The sequence below is a fragment of the Triplophysa rosa genome, linkage group LG9 (genome assembly GCF_024868665.1).
Source record: "Triplophysa rosa linkage group LG9, Trosa_1v2, whole genome shotgun sequence".
Classification (NCBI taxonomy): domain Eukaryota; kingdom Metazoa; phylum Chordata; class Actinopteri; order Cypriniformes; family Nemacheilidae; genus Triplophysa; species Triplophysa rosa.
The window spans coordinates 22,991,752-23,008,950 of NC_079898.1; the positions used below are offsets into that span (position 1 = coordinate 22,991,752).

At 37.5% G+C, this 17,199-nt stretch overlaps 1 protein-coding gene across 2 annotated transcripts in view; it reads left to right on the forward strand.

The window, feature by feature from the left end:
• The window catches only part of prkg1a (protein kinase cGMP-dependent 1a), a 40,228-nt gene extending 23,419 nt beyond the window's left edge, over positions 1–16,809 (forward strand). The window contains exons 4-18 of one of the 2 annotated variants that reach the window (XM_057342846.1): positions 938–1,043; positions 3,199–3,262; positions 6,046–6,123; positions 6,215–6,309; positions 8,875–8,940; positions 9,662–9,736; positions 12,788–12,884; positions 13,411–13,550; positions 13,733–13,822; positions 13,939–14,080; positions 14,193–14,356; positions 14,447–14,569; positions 14,662–14,724; positions 15,029–15,095; positions 15,233–16,809. In XM_057342846.1, coding sequence (XP_057198829.1) covers positions 938–1,043; positions 3,199–3,262; positions 6,046–6,123; positions 6,215–6,309; positions 8,875–8,940; positions 9,662–9,736; positions 12,788–12,884; positions 13,411–13,550; positions 13,733–13,822; positions 13,939–14,080; positions 14,193–14,356; positions 14,447–14,569; positions 14,662–14,724; positions 15,029–15,095; positions 15,233–15,331 — 1,469 coding nt within the window. In that variant the 3' untranslated portion in view covers positions 15,332–16,809. The remainder of the gene's footprint in view (positions 1–937; positions 1,044–3,198; positions 3,263–6,045; positions 6,124–6,214; positions 6,310–8,874; positions 8,941–9,661; positions 9,737–12,787; positions 12,885–13,410; positions 13,551–13,732; positions 13,823–13,938; positions 14,081–14,192; positions 14,357–14,446; positions 14,570–14,661; positions 14,725–15,028; positions 15,096–15,232) is intronic. The other variant, XM_057342845.1, reaches the window with a different exon arrangement.
• The last annotated feature ends 390 nt before the right edge of the window (positions 16,810–17,199 follow it).

The following is a 17,199-nucleotide window of genomic DNA, read 5'->3' on the forward strand; positions in this document are numbered from 1 at the left end:
TGTCAATAGACTGAAAGTGATTGAATGTGTCGCCACTTAATATTTCCCTGCCTGGCTTTTTGCGTTTTATTTTAGATCAGTAAATATTTAGTGGAATAACTGTTTTGTTTGTTGTTTTGATTTGATTGTATGTTTTTTAGCTTTAATTGGTTATATGTAGTGTAAGTGTAAATTATTACTAACATCATACAACCAGATTATATATCTGATTAAAATAATTAACACGTTACCATTCCCAATTATCTTTAATGTATTGTGGTATGCTACTTTTTATTATTAGCATACTAGCATGTTAGCAAAGTACACTTTAAAAGGGTAGATATAGGCCGTTTCTCAATATGCGTTCTTCGGCGGTCTTGTGTCCTCGCGTTCTCGCTCTACGTCATCAATAACTGTCAAAGTCCGGTTCCAATACTCAAGAACACAAGTCCGTTCTTTGCGTTCTTGGAATTGAGAAACGGCCATAGTTCGGACTATGTTTTTAATACACTAAAGTAAGAAATACAACTTCAAAGTAACATCTCCATAACTGGTTCAGAATGAGTCTTATTTTTTTATTTTAGACCTTGTTTGATGTGTAGTATACAGCAAATGTTTTCTAAATATTGTTTGTGTCGTCTTTGCAGTAAAATATCTAAACTTTCTTTAAACAAGCTACTTGAAAAACAAAACAGTGCTAAGATTTGCTGTCTGAGAATATATGTCAAATAAAGTTTATTTATCGTACCCATTGGCTTTTTCTTGCTTGAACATAACATTTACTAAAATGTGTTTTTAATGGTTTTCTCTCTAAATGTCTAATGCAGTTTTGTTTCTTGAGGAAATAAATCTTTTCAAAAGTCAATTCTTTTTAAGTACGTTACAAAATATTGAAGAGAATGAGAAAGAAGACTAAAGGCAAAGAACTGATGCTGTGTGTTTCTGATGTGTGTTTCAGCTGTGACCGCTGTGAAGTTATGGGCCATCGACAGACAGTGTTTCCAGACTATCATGATGAGAACGGGACTCATCAAACACGCCGAATACATGGAGTTATTGAAAAGGTGAGCAGATATCTCATCATGAAAGTGCGTGCTCGCTGAAACGCCTCCCCTTTCTTTATCCCCCGCCTTCCTTCTTCACATCCATCCATCCATCCTTCCTTTCTTTTTTCATTTCTTTCATTTTATCATCAGATATAGTTTGTATAATGGCACCTAGAGAACACGAGGCACATTTTACATATTAAAGATGGAATTCGTCATTGTCTGGATCCTGAGCCAAAACTGGATGAAAGAAATCTTCATCAAAGACTTTGAGATGGAACAGAAGAGTTTCTTGGAGGCGTCAGTAATTCATTGGAACAAATAGTCTCTTAAGCTCCTGAGGTCTCCTCCGTCTCTTTTCATGAGCTTGCTGTCAGTCTTGCGTATGAAATAATTAAAATGAACAGTAATGAAACCATTTTCAATGAATCAACTAATGCGGTTTCTTTTAATGTTAATATTACCATATTCCTGCTGCTATATTTATTTATTTTGAATGCATAAGCAGGACTTTTATGTTTTTCATTGACGCTTCACCAGCTGTTCACATTAAAGCTTAGTGCATGTGGAAGCGTCAGACGCTGAGTCAAGCTTGTGTGTCTGCTGAGTCATTTCGGACTCGGTTTTAGCCCAAAGGAAATCTTGTCAGGCAAACATGCCTGTGATGTAACACTATGTGTTTTTCATGGCCCCAAATATCTTTCTTTGTGTTCAACAGAACAAAGAAATTGATACAGATTTGGAACAACTTGAGGTTGAGTAATTCATGACAGAATTTTCATTTTTGGGTGAACTATCCCTTTAAAGGTGCAGTTTGTAACAATTTTAGAGTAAAATATCCAAAAACCACTAGGCCAGTGTTATATATTTTGTTTAGCTGAGTACTTACAATACCTCAACAGTTTCCAACTAACTTGTAAATCGTGAGAAAATCGCCATTCTAAACAGTGACACGGGTCTGTGCAGTCGCAGAAACCGCATGACAACAGTGTTGTGGACATATGCGGAAGTGGTGTCTAGCGTCTAGCAAGCCACTAGCTTGTTTCGAGCGGTGGACCACAATTACACGCAACATTTATAAAACTTGATTACTTTACCTCATCCGCTAACATGATTTCTCGTTCCCGTCTGATTGATGGCCATCAGCGGTGGAGTTGAAGACAACAAGCTACGCCATTGTTGTTGTTTTGATCGTGCGCCCTCTAGTGGCGTTTTTTTACAAACTGTAACTTTAAATCATTTTATGATTCAAATTTCACTTTATATATAACAATATACAGTATATAATTCACACAATAATAGTTAAAGCACCAGCTATTAAAAATGAATCCTCCCTTTGGCTGCAACAGCTTTGGTACCTGTGCCTCTCCAGCTCACCTTAATGCTGCACTGCTTCAGTTCTTACATACTGTAATAGGAGATTTTAATGGACTCGTGAATTTTTTATGACATGTGAAAAATTTATGCATGAGCTCTTATTGATGTATGAGGATCTCATGACACACGAGATGCAGCTGCGAGTGTGCCCGCATTCACTGATGCAACAGACAAACATGTACAAATCTCATCAGGCACAATTGAGTCCCGCAGGACGGCAGATCAGATGCCCTGTCCTGCTGTCTGATGATAAACATGATTAATTTAGTATTTTATCAATTACAGCTTGTATTAGGTCATGTAAGTAAGGTCTATACTCTCTGTGCGCACAGATTAGCCAGACACAAACCTTGTCCTCTGTTACGTAAGTAACCGGATGCGTTTAGAAGTTTTATATTATGGTGATTAAGTGATATGGTTGTTTCTGTGGCTCTGGGTTTATTCAGAAATGTGATGGTGACCAGCTGTGTCCACTGTCTCGGGCGAGAGAGGAAATTCACCCGCCGCTCGGAATATTAATCAATGCGGAGAGAATGAGAAAAGATAAAAAGTGCTGAATGTGTCTGTGAAATAATGAGACGTTAACATTATTTCAAACGGAATAAAGACCGTCTGGGTTCAAGTCTGGCCTGCAACGTGTCCTGCTCACATTCTCACATGTGTCTGACCAATTAAACCCGAATATAACAAGACCACTCCATCTTTAAACAAGGACTTCTGTCCTCATTCATTTACATTTACAAAAACTAAGATTCATTTTTCCTCCGTAATAATGTAAGGTTTGTCTCGGTTGCAGTGTCCCGACATTTCGAGGACTTCCAGAGGAAATACTGAGTAAGCTGGCTGACGTCCTTGAGGAGGTAAGAGATCTTCCTGATCCTTGAGCAAACACAGACGTTATTAAACCAAAGCCTGAACTGATCTCCGAACAGTCGGACTCTGCAAACAGCTCTCTAGCGGATATAGATCATTGTTTATTCACTCTGTGGGTATCGGCTGTCTGTATGTTTGTTGTTTAGACAGAAGAACCAACACTCGGTTACTTTGAAGACATTTTGATAACCCTAGTTTGTTCTTAGCATAGCGTAATACCTGTGAATACCTTTAGGCTGCGCTACGAGATGTGTACTTTTTGGGACCTGTTGGATTCTTGTACTCATTGTCTCAATAACTCAATTTGAAGATGATTTTACTCCCTTTATGACTTCCCAGATAGCAGTGTACGAGATGTTGTGTACTTTTTGGGACCTGTTGGATTCTTGTACTCATTGTCTCAATAACTCAATTTGGAGATGATTTTACTCCCTTTATGACTTCTCAGATAGCAGGCGTCTGGCGTCCACTTGTACTTTGCACAAGGCATCAAAAAGACACAATCGATGTTTTAAACTAAGTATAGCAAAGGAGGATGGGCCATAGTCGTTGTGGATATCTTAGTCCTCATTCAGTCTGTCATTCACAGACATAATGGTCTACATCACCTTATCTCACCCCATCAGAACCGAAAGTTTACCGTTGGGGATTGTGCCAGCCGTTCTGTGTGTTGAAGGGTGAAAGGTTGTTGTTTTCCAGTCTGTGGATTTGTTGATAATCCTGTGACTGTGGTCCAGACCTTGGCTAATATATTACAGAACGTCACATCAAACACCAGCCAAACTCTCATTCCACGGATGATTTTTAAAATAAATGTTATGAAAGTGTGGAGTCAAGAGCCTCATAATCGACTTTAAATGAGACGCTGAAATTTTGACCTTGCATTGATTTGGGGAGTGCTATTCTGAACACGGACTTATATTTGAAGCAGCTCCACAATCACTGTATAGCCGACTGCCATTTAAAATATCAGACATGCCTGAGTACTTTCCGTTTCAGTTCATCACTTATCTTAAAACAGTTTAGCTGCAGTGGCACCAAAAATCATTTGGATGCTTAAGACACACTTAAAAATGTATTAATGTCATTGGCTTTAGATATCAAAATTGCAAACCAAGTGGCATTTATTTTTGTCCCTGGAACACTACACACTTTTAAAACATTAAAAGTTGTAAAAATATATTTTTTCTAACATTAAGTTGTAGAACATATGCTACACATTAAAATGAAGACAAAAAGTGTTTAGACACGTTATGGATCTTACTATTTTTCAATGTAATAAATTACATCATACGTACAGTATATGGAAGACAAAAAATGACTCAAGTATAAATGAATAAATACATGTAGAAATGTAGAAATAAATAAATAAATACATGCATAAATGCATAAATAAAAACATGCATAGGTGCAGAAATAAATACATGCATAAATTAATTAATAAATAAATACATGCAGAAATGAACAAAAAATGCATGCATAAATGCAGAAATGCATAAATAAATATATAAATACATGCATAAATAATTAAATAAATAAATAAATGGATAAATGAATACCTAATTAAATATATTTGTCAAAAATATCAATTTTGTACCATTTTTGTAATACCACTTTTATTTCTGTATTTCTACATTTATTTATGAATTTCTACATTTATTTTTGCATTTCTTAATGTATTTATTTCTGTGTCCCTATGTTAATAAGGGTCGTTCTCAATGCAGGGTAGATTGTTTGCACCTGACATCAAGTTACTGTGTTTCAGTAGCACCCAGTGCTTTCTACAGTACTGCACATAGGAATTACATAAGCTCAAAATGCCTCTTTTGCGTTGTTTATGGTTGCCTAAATCGATCAAACCACGAAACCACAAGGGCTTTTGCACTGAGAAGGACCGCCTACCTTATTAACATACGGACACAGACATAAATAAATGTAGAAATGTAAAAATAAATGTAGGAATTAATAAATAAATGTGGTATTACAAAAATGGTGGATATTTTTGACAATTTTTTTATTTATGTATTCATTTATCCATTTATTTATTTATAGCAAACTTTGATTCTTGTTAGCTCAAAATGTTCACAGACTCAGTCACATTTGTGTAAATCATTGACATTCATACATTTCGGGCTGCGTTCGGGGTTGCTGTAAATCTTATTCAATATATAAGAGAAAGGCTTTTATTCGGAATGACTCGGAAGAAAAAATACAAAAACATTCATCCCATGGCCGTTTAACCTCTGCTCCTTTTCCCAACCCTAACCAAAGGAGACGTCGCAAGCATCTCTCTCTCTCTCCTCCCCCAGATCTCACACTGCAGGAGGTGTGTGTGTGTTTTGTTGGAGGTCAGATTGGAGGTGATGTTGGAACAGAGTGTTTGCTTGTGTCGGAGTGGGTGGGGTTCAGTTTCCGTGCTGCTGGTCATATCTGATTTCAGACTGACACGTCTGGAGGTCGAGGTCTCGGCTAGCACGCTGGGGATCAGAGAGATGCTGGATGTCAGCTGGGGGTTGCTGTCTCTCCAGCGAGACGTTTACATCAGCTGGGTTTTGTGTTTGCACGTCGACGTGTTCATCTTCTGTTTTTACAGGCCACACTTTCTTTCGTTTTTGCATGTAGACCAATATAACACGGTCTGGTTACAAAATGTAGTCTGTTTAGATTTAGCAGGGACACAGCTGAACATGAATTCTGAGTATTAATTTTCTTCTCCCTCATCTGTATCTCTACATGTTGTTCTCTCTCTCTCTCTCTCTCTCTCTCACAGACGCACTATGAGGACGGCGACTACATCATCAGACAGGGGGCACGAGGAGACACTTTCTTTATTATCAGTAAAGGAAAAGTAAGTCAGTTTTTAGATGAATGCAGGTTGTGATGAAATGAAGATGACTCCATGTTAACATCACACTAATGTCCATGCTGTCTGCATTCAGGTGACATTGACTCGTGAGGACTGTCCTGGTCAGGAACCCGTCTACCTGCGTGCTCTGGGGAAAGGTGACTCGTTCGGGGAAAAGGCGCTACAAGGGTGAGATTGCTTTCTACTATACTACTGTTATGATCCCTTACCTTCCTGCTCGTTTACAAATAAAATGCATAAAACGAATTGAAATTAATGCAAAACCTAAAATACACAGGAATGTTTGGAGGTATGTTCTGTAGGTCTCTAAGCTTTTAAAGGACGTGCTGCCATCTTGTGGCAGCTGAGAAGAAGCGCTCTTGGAATTTAAAAAAGTCGTGACACACAGTTTGGTGTTTGCACTTTCAAAGCAAACACTGACATCTCATTCTTCTTTAAAAGCATTGCTTTTTATTTAGTGAGGCATGGCCATGAATTTATAACATTTATATTAACATAAACATGTTTACACAATTAAAATAGTTTTTGTAACAAATCCACCGGATCACCTGATAGATGCAAACCATCTAAAAAAGATTAGTCTCACTTTCTATGAGGGGAGCAAAAACAAAATGTTAAAATGAACTTTAAAGCATATTCATTCTTACTCTAAACAAAGTAAGTGTTTTCTAGGATACCTTTAATTCATTGATCTTTATCAGTTCAGATAAAGTGCTGAACATGTGAATCCATGATCCAGATTTCAGTTACACCTGTGTTTTATTTGGACGAAGCAAGTTTGTTTTTACAGCCCCAAACTCAAAGTTCATCTGTTCCTATAATCTTTAAGACACAGAAAACACATATGGTTTTCTTAATGAAAGCTAGTTAGCTTACAGAGATATTAGAAATAACGTTGAGGTTGGTGATGTACTTTATTTTTTTTTTTAGATTTAGATTTAGATTCAATTTTTATTGTCATTGCACATGTACGAAGGTACAAGGCAACGAAATGTGACCTCTGCATTTAACCCATCCAGAGAGTAGTGAACACACGTACCCCCGGAGCAGTGGGCAGCTATCACTGCAGCGCCCGGGGAGCAAGTAGGGGTCAGGTGCCTTGCTCAAGGGCACCTCAGTTGTTACCCGCCGGCCCTGGGAATCGAACCGGCAACCTTCTGGTCACGAGTCCAACTCTCTAACCATTAGGCCACAACTGCCCTCAGTTGTTGCATAATTCTATTCTATATGAGAAATCCATCACAAATAGCATCTATTGTAATGAGATCATTTCTGTTTCAAAATGACTAAAAATAAATCCTAGGCCTATGTAAAACGGTATTCCATGCTATTCTATTATTATATAGATCTGAATTCTGTTATATTTTCCTATATAAAGGCTATTCTGCTTTGCTTAATTCTATATTTCTATTCTATTCTATTCTGGTGTATGGGGACTGTTTACCCCGATTATAATCCTGCGTTGAGTTGTGTTACCGGGAAACAGTGATCCTGATAGTGTGTTGATATGCTCTGGTGTATCAGGTGTCCTGCTCGACAGTCTTCTTCTGGAGCTGTGAGGGTGTGATCTGAGGTAAAATATGGGCCACGGTTCTGAAGATCAGAACATTTTACACGGTCACTCGGGTTCCTTGCACCATTCCTCAGAGACCAATTAAACACTTTCGTATAGGAGCAGAGACAGTGCCCTGATACTGTGTGCGTATGTGTGTCACGTGGAGATCATTACCGACCAGAACTTGATAAAAGAATCTCTTGATCCCAGGATTAATTTCATACGTGTATGTATGTATGTGTATTTAAAAGCATTTGACAATGATCGGATCAGGGACAAATGTTTGGCAGCTATATTGGTTTCCTTTTTGTGCTGTAATTTCTTAAGCAAGTGGGCGTGTTTTAGTAAAGACACACATTGCAGTTTATTCATTTGTCTGAAGCTTTAACATTGAACTCATTTTGCATTGAACCCATGACCTTTTCTCGTCTTCTTTTCCTCGCCTTTCTTCTTGTCTTCTCTGTTGTGAAGCAGCTGTGACCTTTGGCTGTAGTGTTATTGTGTATTTGTGCTGTGACAGCTTTAGATCCGCTGTGTTGTGAAGAATTCTCACCTCTGCTTGCACATGTGCTAAGCTGGAAATGGATCCATCACCACGCATGCGTGTGTGTGTGTGTGTGTGTGTGTGTGTGTGTGTGGTGTCCTGCACTATTTGCTGTTGGACACGGGTGCAGACGGCGGCGTACTTGTGCATTTAATGTCTTTGCCTTTGGACAGTCGATGTGTGCGAGTTCTTTCTCTGATCAGATCTTTCAGTGGTGGGACGGATGTCACAGAGTGATTGTTGTAGTCTTGGTGAGATTTTACTGTACGGTAGGCTACTAGTGTACAGTATGTAAAGTTAGGTCAGATAGCGAGTGAACACGTGCAGAGCATCATGAGGTCAGATTGGGATTCAGACTCTGATGACTGTGACTGGGGCGACAGTGAGGAAGAAGAGAATGAAGAAACTTTGAGGCACAAGTAAATCGCTCATAGTTTATTAGGTTTGAATATAATAATATTTCTTAGCCCTGTTTTTTTTACTCTTTTTAAAATTGCATTTTTCTCCGTTTTTAATGGTCATTCATGCAACTTTTATGACTTCTATATCTGTCTGTCTGTCCAGTTATGCTTCTGGATGTACACACATATTATTCGCACTGTATCACAATATTGTATTGTATCTTTTTCATTAGTGAGGAAATCAGAACGGCAAACTTCATCGCATCAGAGACTGTCACCTGTCTTGTGATTGACAGAGAGTGAGTACATATCACACCTGCAGAGATATTCCACTTAAGGTTCTCTGTTGCATTGAATTTGCAGTTTTTATAATGTTTTTATTTTGTAGTTGTGAATCTGTGGGTATGAAGGTGCTTATCTGCGCAGATGTAAAAGTCAGTATATATGAGACAGACATGTGACCAGCGAGACTGTAAAGGCTTCTTTTAGTCTTAAAGAAACCATCATTTCATTTTTATGAGTTATTTCATTTTGTACTAAAAGTTTCACCATAGTTTATTATTTGTCCAAAACAAATGTAAATGTAATTTAAGTAATTTTACTGTTTTATAGATTTAGATTTTTCACATATTTTTGAAATACGGTCAAAAGGTCAAAAACCATCAAATTACATAAAAAGACTGCAAATTTACAAGAAAGACATGTAATTTTTTACAGGAAAAAATATTATTTTTACAGTATATTTCTGGTGTCGCAGCTGGCAGAAAATACGGGCTATTTTTGAGAAAAACATTTTTACAAAAATTATTTTACGGAATATTACTAATGCCCCAGTTGCCAGAAACGTTCAGATTTTTTACAGGATTTTTACAGTGAAAAATAAGGTCCTTTTAAAAGTAGTGTGCAGTCCATAAACATGTTGGTAATATAAAACGTAGGCCTACTTTTAATTAAAAATCAGTCAATATAATAAATTAAATAAATTAAATATATAAAAATGTTGTAAATATTTCTTTGCAGCTCATATAAACACCTGATTGGAGGTTTGGAGGACGTGTCGAATAAAACCAGTGAGGATGCTGAAGCCAATGCAAAGTGAGTAAAATCTGTTCTGACTTTCTGCACGAATCAATATTTTTAATGTTGTCTCATACTATTCTTAATCTATTTTTAACTGATCACTATAAGTTAGTTTTGTCGCAGCAATTTTTGGTGACGTCAGCCAATTTTTCCCCTTACAGGAAAAGATGTACTGTACTTTAACTCTAGCTCTATAGAACCATATACAGAGGACATGTTATGTAAGGGCAGCCGGCAACTGTTTATAATCAGAAGAAACGCGATAAGAGAGAGAGATGTTATCATTGATTGGCGATGAGAAAATAATCCGCTTTGAGAAATATGAAACCTTATCACGGCGAGAATTCATAGGGAGAATAACAGACATGCACAGACAGAACGAGGGATTTTCCTACTATCTGTTGATTTGCAATGTAAATCAGCGCTGATAAATAATAGAAAGCTAGCGTGCGACTGTCACAGATTAAAGCTTATTAAGACACATCTGCAGTTGTCAACTCCTGCTCTGCTTCCTCTGTGATCTAAACTACAAACCTGAACCTCCAGCTGCCTCACTGACACATACAGAGCGCTACAGACACACATCTCAGTGCTACAGTTTACTATGTTAGGAGTTTTCCTTGATTATTCTATTCTAGTATAGGGTCTGTTATAAGATTATACTTGACAACTTTATTCACATAATGTTGCTTTTTTTGGAAATATTTTATTTTTATTTGAACTTGCCATCAAACGCCAAAGCAATGTATGGTATTTCTATATTCTGTTCTATTCTATAATGTATATTCTTAATATATATATATATGCCTAAAGCGGCTAAACAACTTATTGGGGCATTTTGAAAAAAAAAAATCATAATTATTTACTGTAAGTAATTTATTAAAGGTCCAGTGTATGAAATTTAGCGGCATCTAGCAACCGGTGAGGTTGCGAATAGCAACCAATGGCTCACTCCACCCCTCCCTTTCGGATCACTACGGTGGCTGACACAGGACTAAGATGTCATCACGTTTACGCTTCTTTGCCGAAGGAGATAACCTATTTACTAAACGCGCTCTGTAGAAACAACACGGTGAATTCCATGCAAGGGGACCCACGGTATATGAAATAGCTCATTCTAAGGTAATAAAAACATAAGGCTTCATTATGTAAGGTCTTTATACACCTCTGAAGACACAGTTATGTACTGTATATTATATTGCATTTCTGTTAATAGATCCTCCAATAAATTACACATTGGACCTTAATTAATAAATACTACATTTAACCATAAAAATCCTACAAATCCAAAAATGTTAAAAAAGTATTCTTGAACATAACATATAACATTAATTACAGTGAAAATAATCAAAGTTAGTTCAATCAAGTTTGCCCAGAAGAGTACGAGTGTGAACCCTAAACGAAGAGCACCAGGATGTTAAATCGCGCTTTATAATAGATGCTTATTAAATTTACAGTTTAAGGAAGAGGATATAAAGAGCCCGTGAATATTGAATATTTGACATATTAAACAGCTATGATGTTATTCTTCAGATCTCAGCGGTAGGATGGCAGCATCCTGACATGAAGGTAGCACAATGACTGCCAGAATTCTCACAGTCTTGATCACAACAGCTCTGTTTCAGCAAAAAGAGATTGTTGAGACATTTTCATTTATGCAATTTGCTGAAATGTTTATCTAAAACAACATAAAGTGCATTCAGTCTACACATTTTAGCAGTATGTACATTTCATGGAATACAAATCCATGACCTTGTATGTTCACTCGAGGAAAGCAATATGCATTTTTAATCTTCTTTCCTTTTTTAACATTAACAGAAAAGTCAATGTTCAACTATTTGGTTTTGTTTTTACAGTACAAAGGTCTGTAGTGCCACCTTGTGGTCAGTTAAATTCACTTTCGTGTATTAGCAGAGGCTTCTTTTTATAAATAATGAAACGTGGGAATGTAAGCCTGGGGCAGTGTCAGACACAGTCAGCGGGGGCTCCAGGGTTTATTTTCTAATCAAAGCAATTTATAAACCAATTACTTTGTTGACTCCTGGGGACATAATATCAGTTGACCAGGAAAGCAAAAAACAAGCTGGAAGGTAATTTCAGATCCCTGCAGCCATCAAATACAAACTCGTTTAATATTCCTTCATGGAATATTATCAATTTATCTTTATGTACAATTCACATTATTGTTATCCAGGTATCCTGCTGTTCTCTCTCCTAATCCAGACCGTACATTTCGTCTTTTCATTTCAGCTAAGAACTTAATTTCTTTGGGTCAGTACGGTCAGCTGTTTTGACTTGTGTCCATGCCTCCCTCCCAGTGTGCACTCAGTGTTACTCTTGTGAATTCTGCTTTGCTTTATTTGCTGCAGATCGTTCCAGCGTTTAACAGCCCGCGTTCACATTTCTGACCCAGAAAAGATTTTCTCCTCTATTGGTTAGCCAAGCAACTTATTATGTGAAAGGGACTGGCTAATAACTGATGTGTTTGTGCTGTTCTTTGGGACACCTGGTAGTGTGTATGGAAAATCCTAACCTCTGACACTGGGAAGCAATTTTTGCCAAGCCAACAAGATAAACTCACTCAAGTGAGTTATTTTCAAGGAATCTGATTGGCGGTTCTGCCTTGTGGGCCCTTCTATGGGTTCTAAGTGGAGGACAATACACGGCTGTGTTCACTGGTCACTAGAACAAGCTTGAGTTTGCAAACAAACACTAAGCAATGTTTTATTTGGAATAGTATCAGGTTTTATGTGTCTTAACCTCTCCTGATGATTTATGATATATTTTATGACAGATTTATCTCTGGCTCACAATCTGAAGAGTAAAAGCAATGAAAGAGAAGCTAAAAGCAGTGTTCACTTGCTTAAAAAGCACTTGATGCCAGTAGCGGACAGGGTTTTTTTGAAGGCCATATATCACTTGTTTCATATCGCTGTAGAGTTTTCCTGGGGAGTTTTTTGGGAAGAATTTCAGATTTAGTTAATATCCCACATGAAGAAAAAGGAAAGAACGTCCATGTGTTCTTTAGTTGAACCTTTACTGTTTTTCTGCTGTTTTAAACTTTAGATATGAGGCAGAGAATGCCTTCTTCTCCAACCTAAACCTCTCTGACTTCAACATCATTGACACTCTTGGAGTTGGAGGATTTGGACGTGTTGAACTGGTAAAATGAAATTTTAGTTTTAAATATATATATTTATTTTTGTTATATAAATAAGTGTCTTTGTTTTTATTATTATTACTCTGTTATAAAAAAGGCTTTTTTCAAGTGTGCTATTAGCATGCCTAAAAATAAGTATGCTTTCATTCTAAATTGTATGCACTATTCAGAAATATACGTATATGTATATATGTACTACTAGGTATGAAATTACACCTAAGTATACTTTATAAAAATGTATACCTAAATAGGAACATAGTATTAAAGTGAAAAAATCATATCTAAAAAAAGCTATAAGAATTATGTTAAGTTCACTTAAACACAAGTTATACTACTAGTACATTGATACATTCGTATATTTACGACATAAGCTATACATGTACTTAAAAGTGTACTTGACCTGTGCTTAAGTATACTTAATAAAATTAACTTTTTAATTAAGTAATTAATTGTCAATTAAAATTCATTGTTACCAGTAACACTTCTTTAATATGTAAATAAGCTAAAAGCTCAAAAATGTTGTTTTCAGGTGCAGCTCAAGAGTGATGAGATGAAGACGTTTGCCATGAAGATCCTGAAGAAGCGTCACATCGTAGACACGAGACAGCAGGAGCACATCCGCTCTGAGAAGCTCATCATGCAGGAGGCACATTCAGATTTCATTGTCAGGTACTGTCCCGCCAGCGCCAGGCACTTTGTTAAACTGCAACAGATGCTCATTGGTTTACGTCAAGTGTTTCTGTTTATGTTGTGAACTTCTACTCTTTTATAGAATGTTATTTTATGCTCCTAAAGCTACAGTAGCTGCTGTATTATCAGCATTCGAAAATGTTTTCCTCTTGTTTTTGTAGACTCTATAGGACTTTTAAAGACAGTAAATACCTCTACATGCTGATGGAAGCGTGTTTGGGTGGAGAGTTGTGGACCATCCTCAGAGACCGGTGCGATATTACAATAATAAAAATCTGTTAACTCTTTATTAGTATGTTTTCTCATTTTGTCATGATTGATATATATTCGACTGGAATAGAATTTCACAACCTTTTTATAATCACAGGGGCAACTTTGATGATTCAACAACGCGGTTTTACACGGCTTGTGTGGTGGAGGCGTTCGCTTACCTGCATTCCAAAGGCATCATATACCGAGACCTCAAACCTGAGAACCTGATACTGGACCACAGAGGTTATGCCAAACTGGTGAGAAAAGGGTCTGAATGAACTCTTAAAACTAGAGCAGGTCTAAGTTTGCCTCCTTGTATCAAAGAGGTGTGACAGAAACTAACTTCCTTCTTGCGTAAATCTGTTCAAGGTGGATTTTGGCTTTGCTAAGAAGATCGGTTTTGGCAAGAAGACGTGGACGTTCTGCGGCACGCCAGAGTACGTGGCCCCAGAGATCATCCTGAACAAAGGACACGACATATCAGCAGATTATTGGTCGCTCGGGATCCTCATGTACGAGCTACTGACCGGCAGGTAAGACGGAGGGGTGCACGTCTACGAAAAATGACAAATGATTGTGTATACCAGCAATGCAAAAACAAGCTTTTTATTTCTGTTTCTCAGTCCCCCTTTCTCAGGCCCTGATCCAATGAAAACATACAACATAATTCTCAGAGGCATCGACATGATAGAGTTCCCAAAAAAGATTACCAAAAATGCTGCCAATCTCATCAAAAAGCTATGCAGGTATGACCATCAAAACGTCAGAAATATATAGCGCACATTTGTCTCTTATCCACTCGTACCCACAATGATTTCTATCTTTTCTTTGTTCTCAGAGACGCTCCCTCTGAAAGACTTGGAAACTTGAAGAATGGTGTCAAAGATATTCAAAAGCACAAGTGAGTTCGAGATGTGCCATAAAGGTGCTGCAAGTGATATTTCTTTGTAACACCACACATTAAATGCCATAAACAGCAACAAATTAAATAAAAGTCTGGAGCGGCCCACTGCTTTAGCCTATCAGAAAAACTCTCGATTATTTTACACCTTCAGGTTTGCTGACATGTCTTATTGAGTTGAAGAGATGAAAGTGGTCTAATGGTTAAAAATTGGAATTGTTTACATCACCTTAAAAACAATGACCTTTATAAAGACACTCGTATAGCTTTATGAATCATTCCATGTCAAAAAATGTGTGTGCAGATGGTTTGAAGGGTTCAACTGGGATGGATTGAGGAAAGGGACATTGATGCCCCCCATCATTCCTAATGTAAGTATCTAATGTAAATACTCATGTTATACAGATTTTAATCTGTTAGACAAACGTTCCACACGTGGATATGTGTTGTGTCGTAGAATTTACACAGAAAAACCCTTTAACACACTAACTGCTGGTGTGTCATGCAGGTAACGTCATCCACGGACACCAGTAACTTTGACAGCTTTCCAGAGGACAACGAAGACCCACCGCCTGATGATAACTCAGGATGGGACATAGACTTTTAAACTGACCTCCACACGTGGCCACACATACATAGACACTTAACACTGCTCACATAGGATTTGCTTGGGACGATTGACTACTGTATGGACGTCAGGAGAACTGTTCAAAAAAACAAGAAGAAGCAATGAAGTTTGTCCGCCGTGACATGATGTTCTTGTGGCGCGACTCTAGAAGGACTGTCCGTAACGCAAAACATAATCCTGTGTGTGTTTGTGTGTGTGTGTGCTCATGTTTAACCAACTGTGAGGTAATTGAAGAGACAGTCCATTTAGGGAAAAGGTTGTGACCTCAGTGATTTGTTCTTCTCCCTGATTGGCTGCAACTCTTCATGCACCAATCCGTGTGCAGACTACTCTGAAGACCGCGTGACGTACGTCACAGGAGTCCAGACAGACCTGAATGTTACTCTTAAAGTAATACTCATTCATTATAGCACATGTACATACTAGCATAGTATCATTACCCCGAAATCACACGCATACGCTGGCGTTCTCGACATGTAACGGTTCATCTTTCACGTGTATGGCTCGGTTTCACCATGCGATCATCTCTCTTCAAACACACACCGGCATCATTAGACGCATTATCTCACCTGTCTTTGCTGTTAATTTATTGCCAAGTACGATGGCCATTACGGTTCATAACGTTCTGAGCCCAGGGCTGGTTTTCTCAAACTGTTATTCTATGAAATGACGTGCCTCAAAATCATAGCTTCATTGATAAGAGTGTACTGTATTTATTGCCCTAGTTGCATTTATAATGAGGAATAATCACTGTGAATGGCCAGATTTTACACCTGAAGAGTTAAAACAGAGAAGGAAAACTTGGATTGGTTGGCCGTTTCCTGACAGGTACACTGTAAACATTTCTGCAGAGATTCGGCTGTGTCAGAATATGAACAGTATTAGTGCCTTAAACCAACGGCATCCCGAACCGCTCGTCGTGCTGCATGCCTTCAGTACAATCCCTTCAGCCTGCTGCTGTCCAACGGACGCTCTCGGTGTCCTTTTTATACAATAAAGCAACTGTTTTAGACACTCAGTGTCCTCACGACAGCTTCCTCTGTGTGCCTGTGAAACTTTAAGAAACAGCGCTGCTGGAAATTAAACGTCTGTCAACATCACTTTCATGGTTTTCTCTTGAGGACAAAAACAGTGAAACTGTACGTTTTTTATCATTTAAAGTTGCTGGGAAACTACATCAAAGTACACTACAGGTCAAAAGTTTTTGGACACTTACTCGCCGACTTATTACGCATGTTTTTTTACATTTTAGAAAAAAGTAAGCTCATCAAAACTGTAGAATAACACAAAGGGAACCATGAGGATTATGTTTCCATTCAAACAAAACAAAACTTGTCATAATTTATCATCTTCAATGTAGTCTAAAATTTGCAGAAATGTTCTCTTGCCATTTTCTCAAGCAGCTTAATACAGTATTAGAGTTCCCATCTATTCTGTGGTTTTACAGAACGCTCTTTATTCATTATTTAGTCAAAGTCATCCATTTCAAAGTCATTTTAATTAAATGAAATTGTATTAGTTTATAATGAAAAAAGTTTATATTTGCACAATTATATTTGTCTATAAAATTAATTTCAGACATTTAAGCATACACCTTCAGATGAAAACCTTTTTAAGACAATGAGAAACGTTTCATTGAGGTGTCCAAAAACTTTTGACCGGTAGTGTATATTATAGTCCTTTAGACAAGTCTATAAACCAAGCTGCTGTGTGACAAACAAAAATTTGATATGTTGCTCTATTACCTCAAGCTAAGTTGTGTTCGGTTTGATATTATATATAGCAGGATGTACATGAGACATTCATGTCTTGCTGCAGCCAGGCAAATACATTCAGCTCTAGGTAAA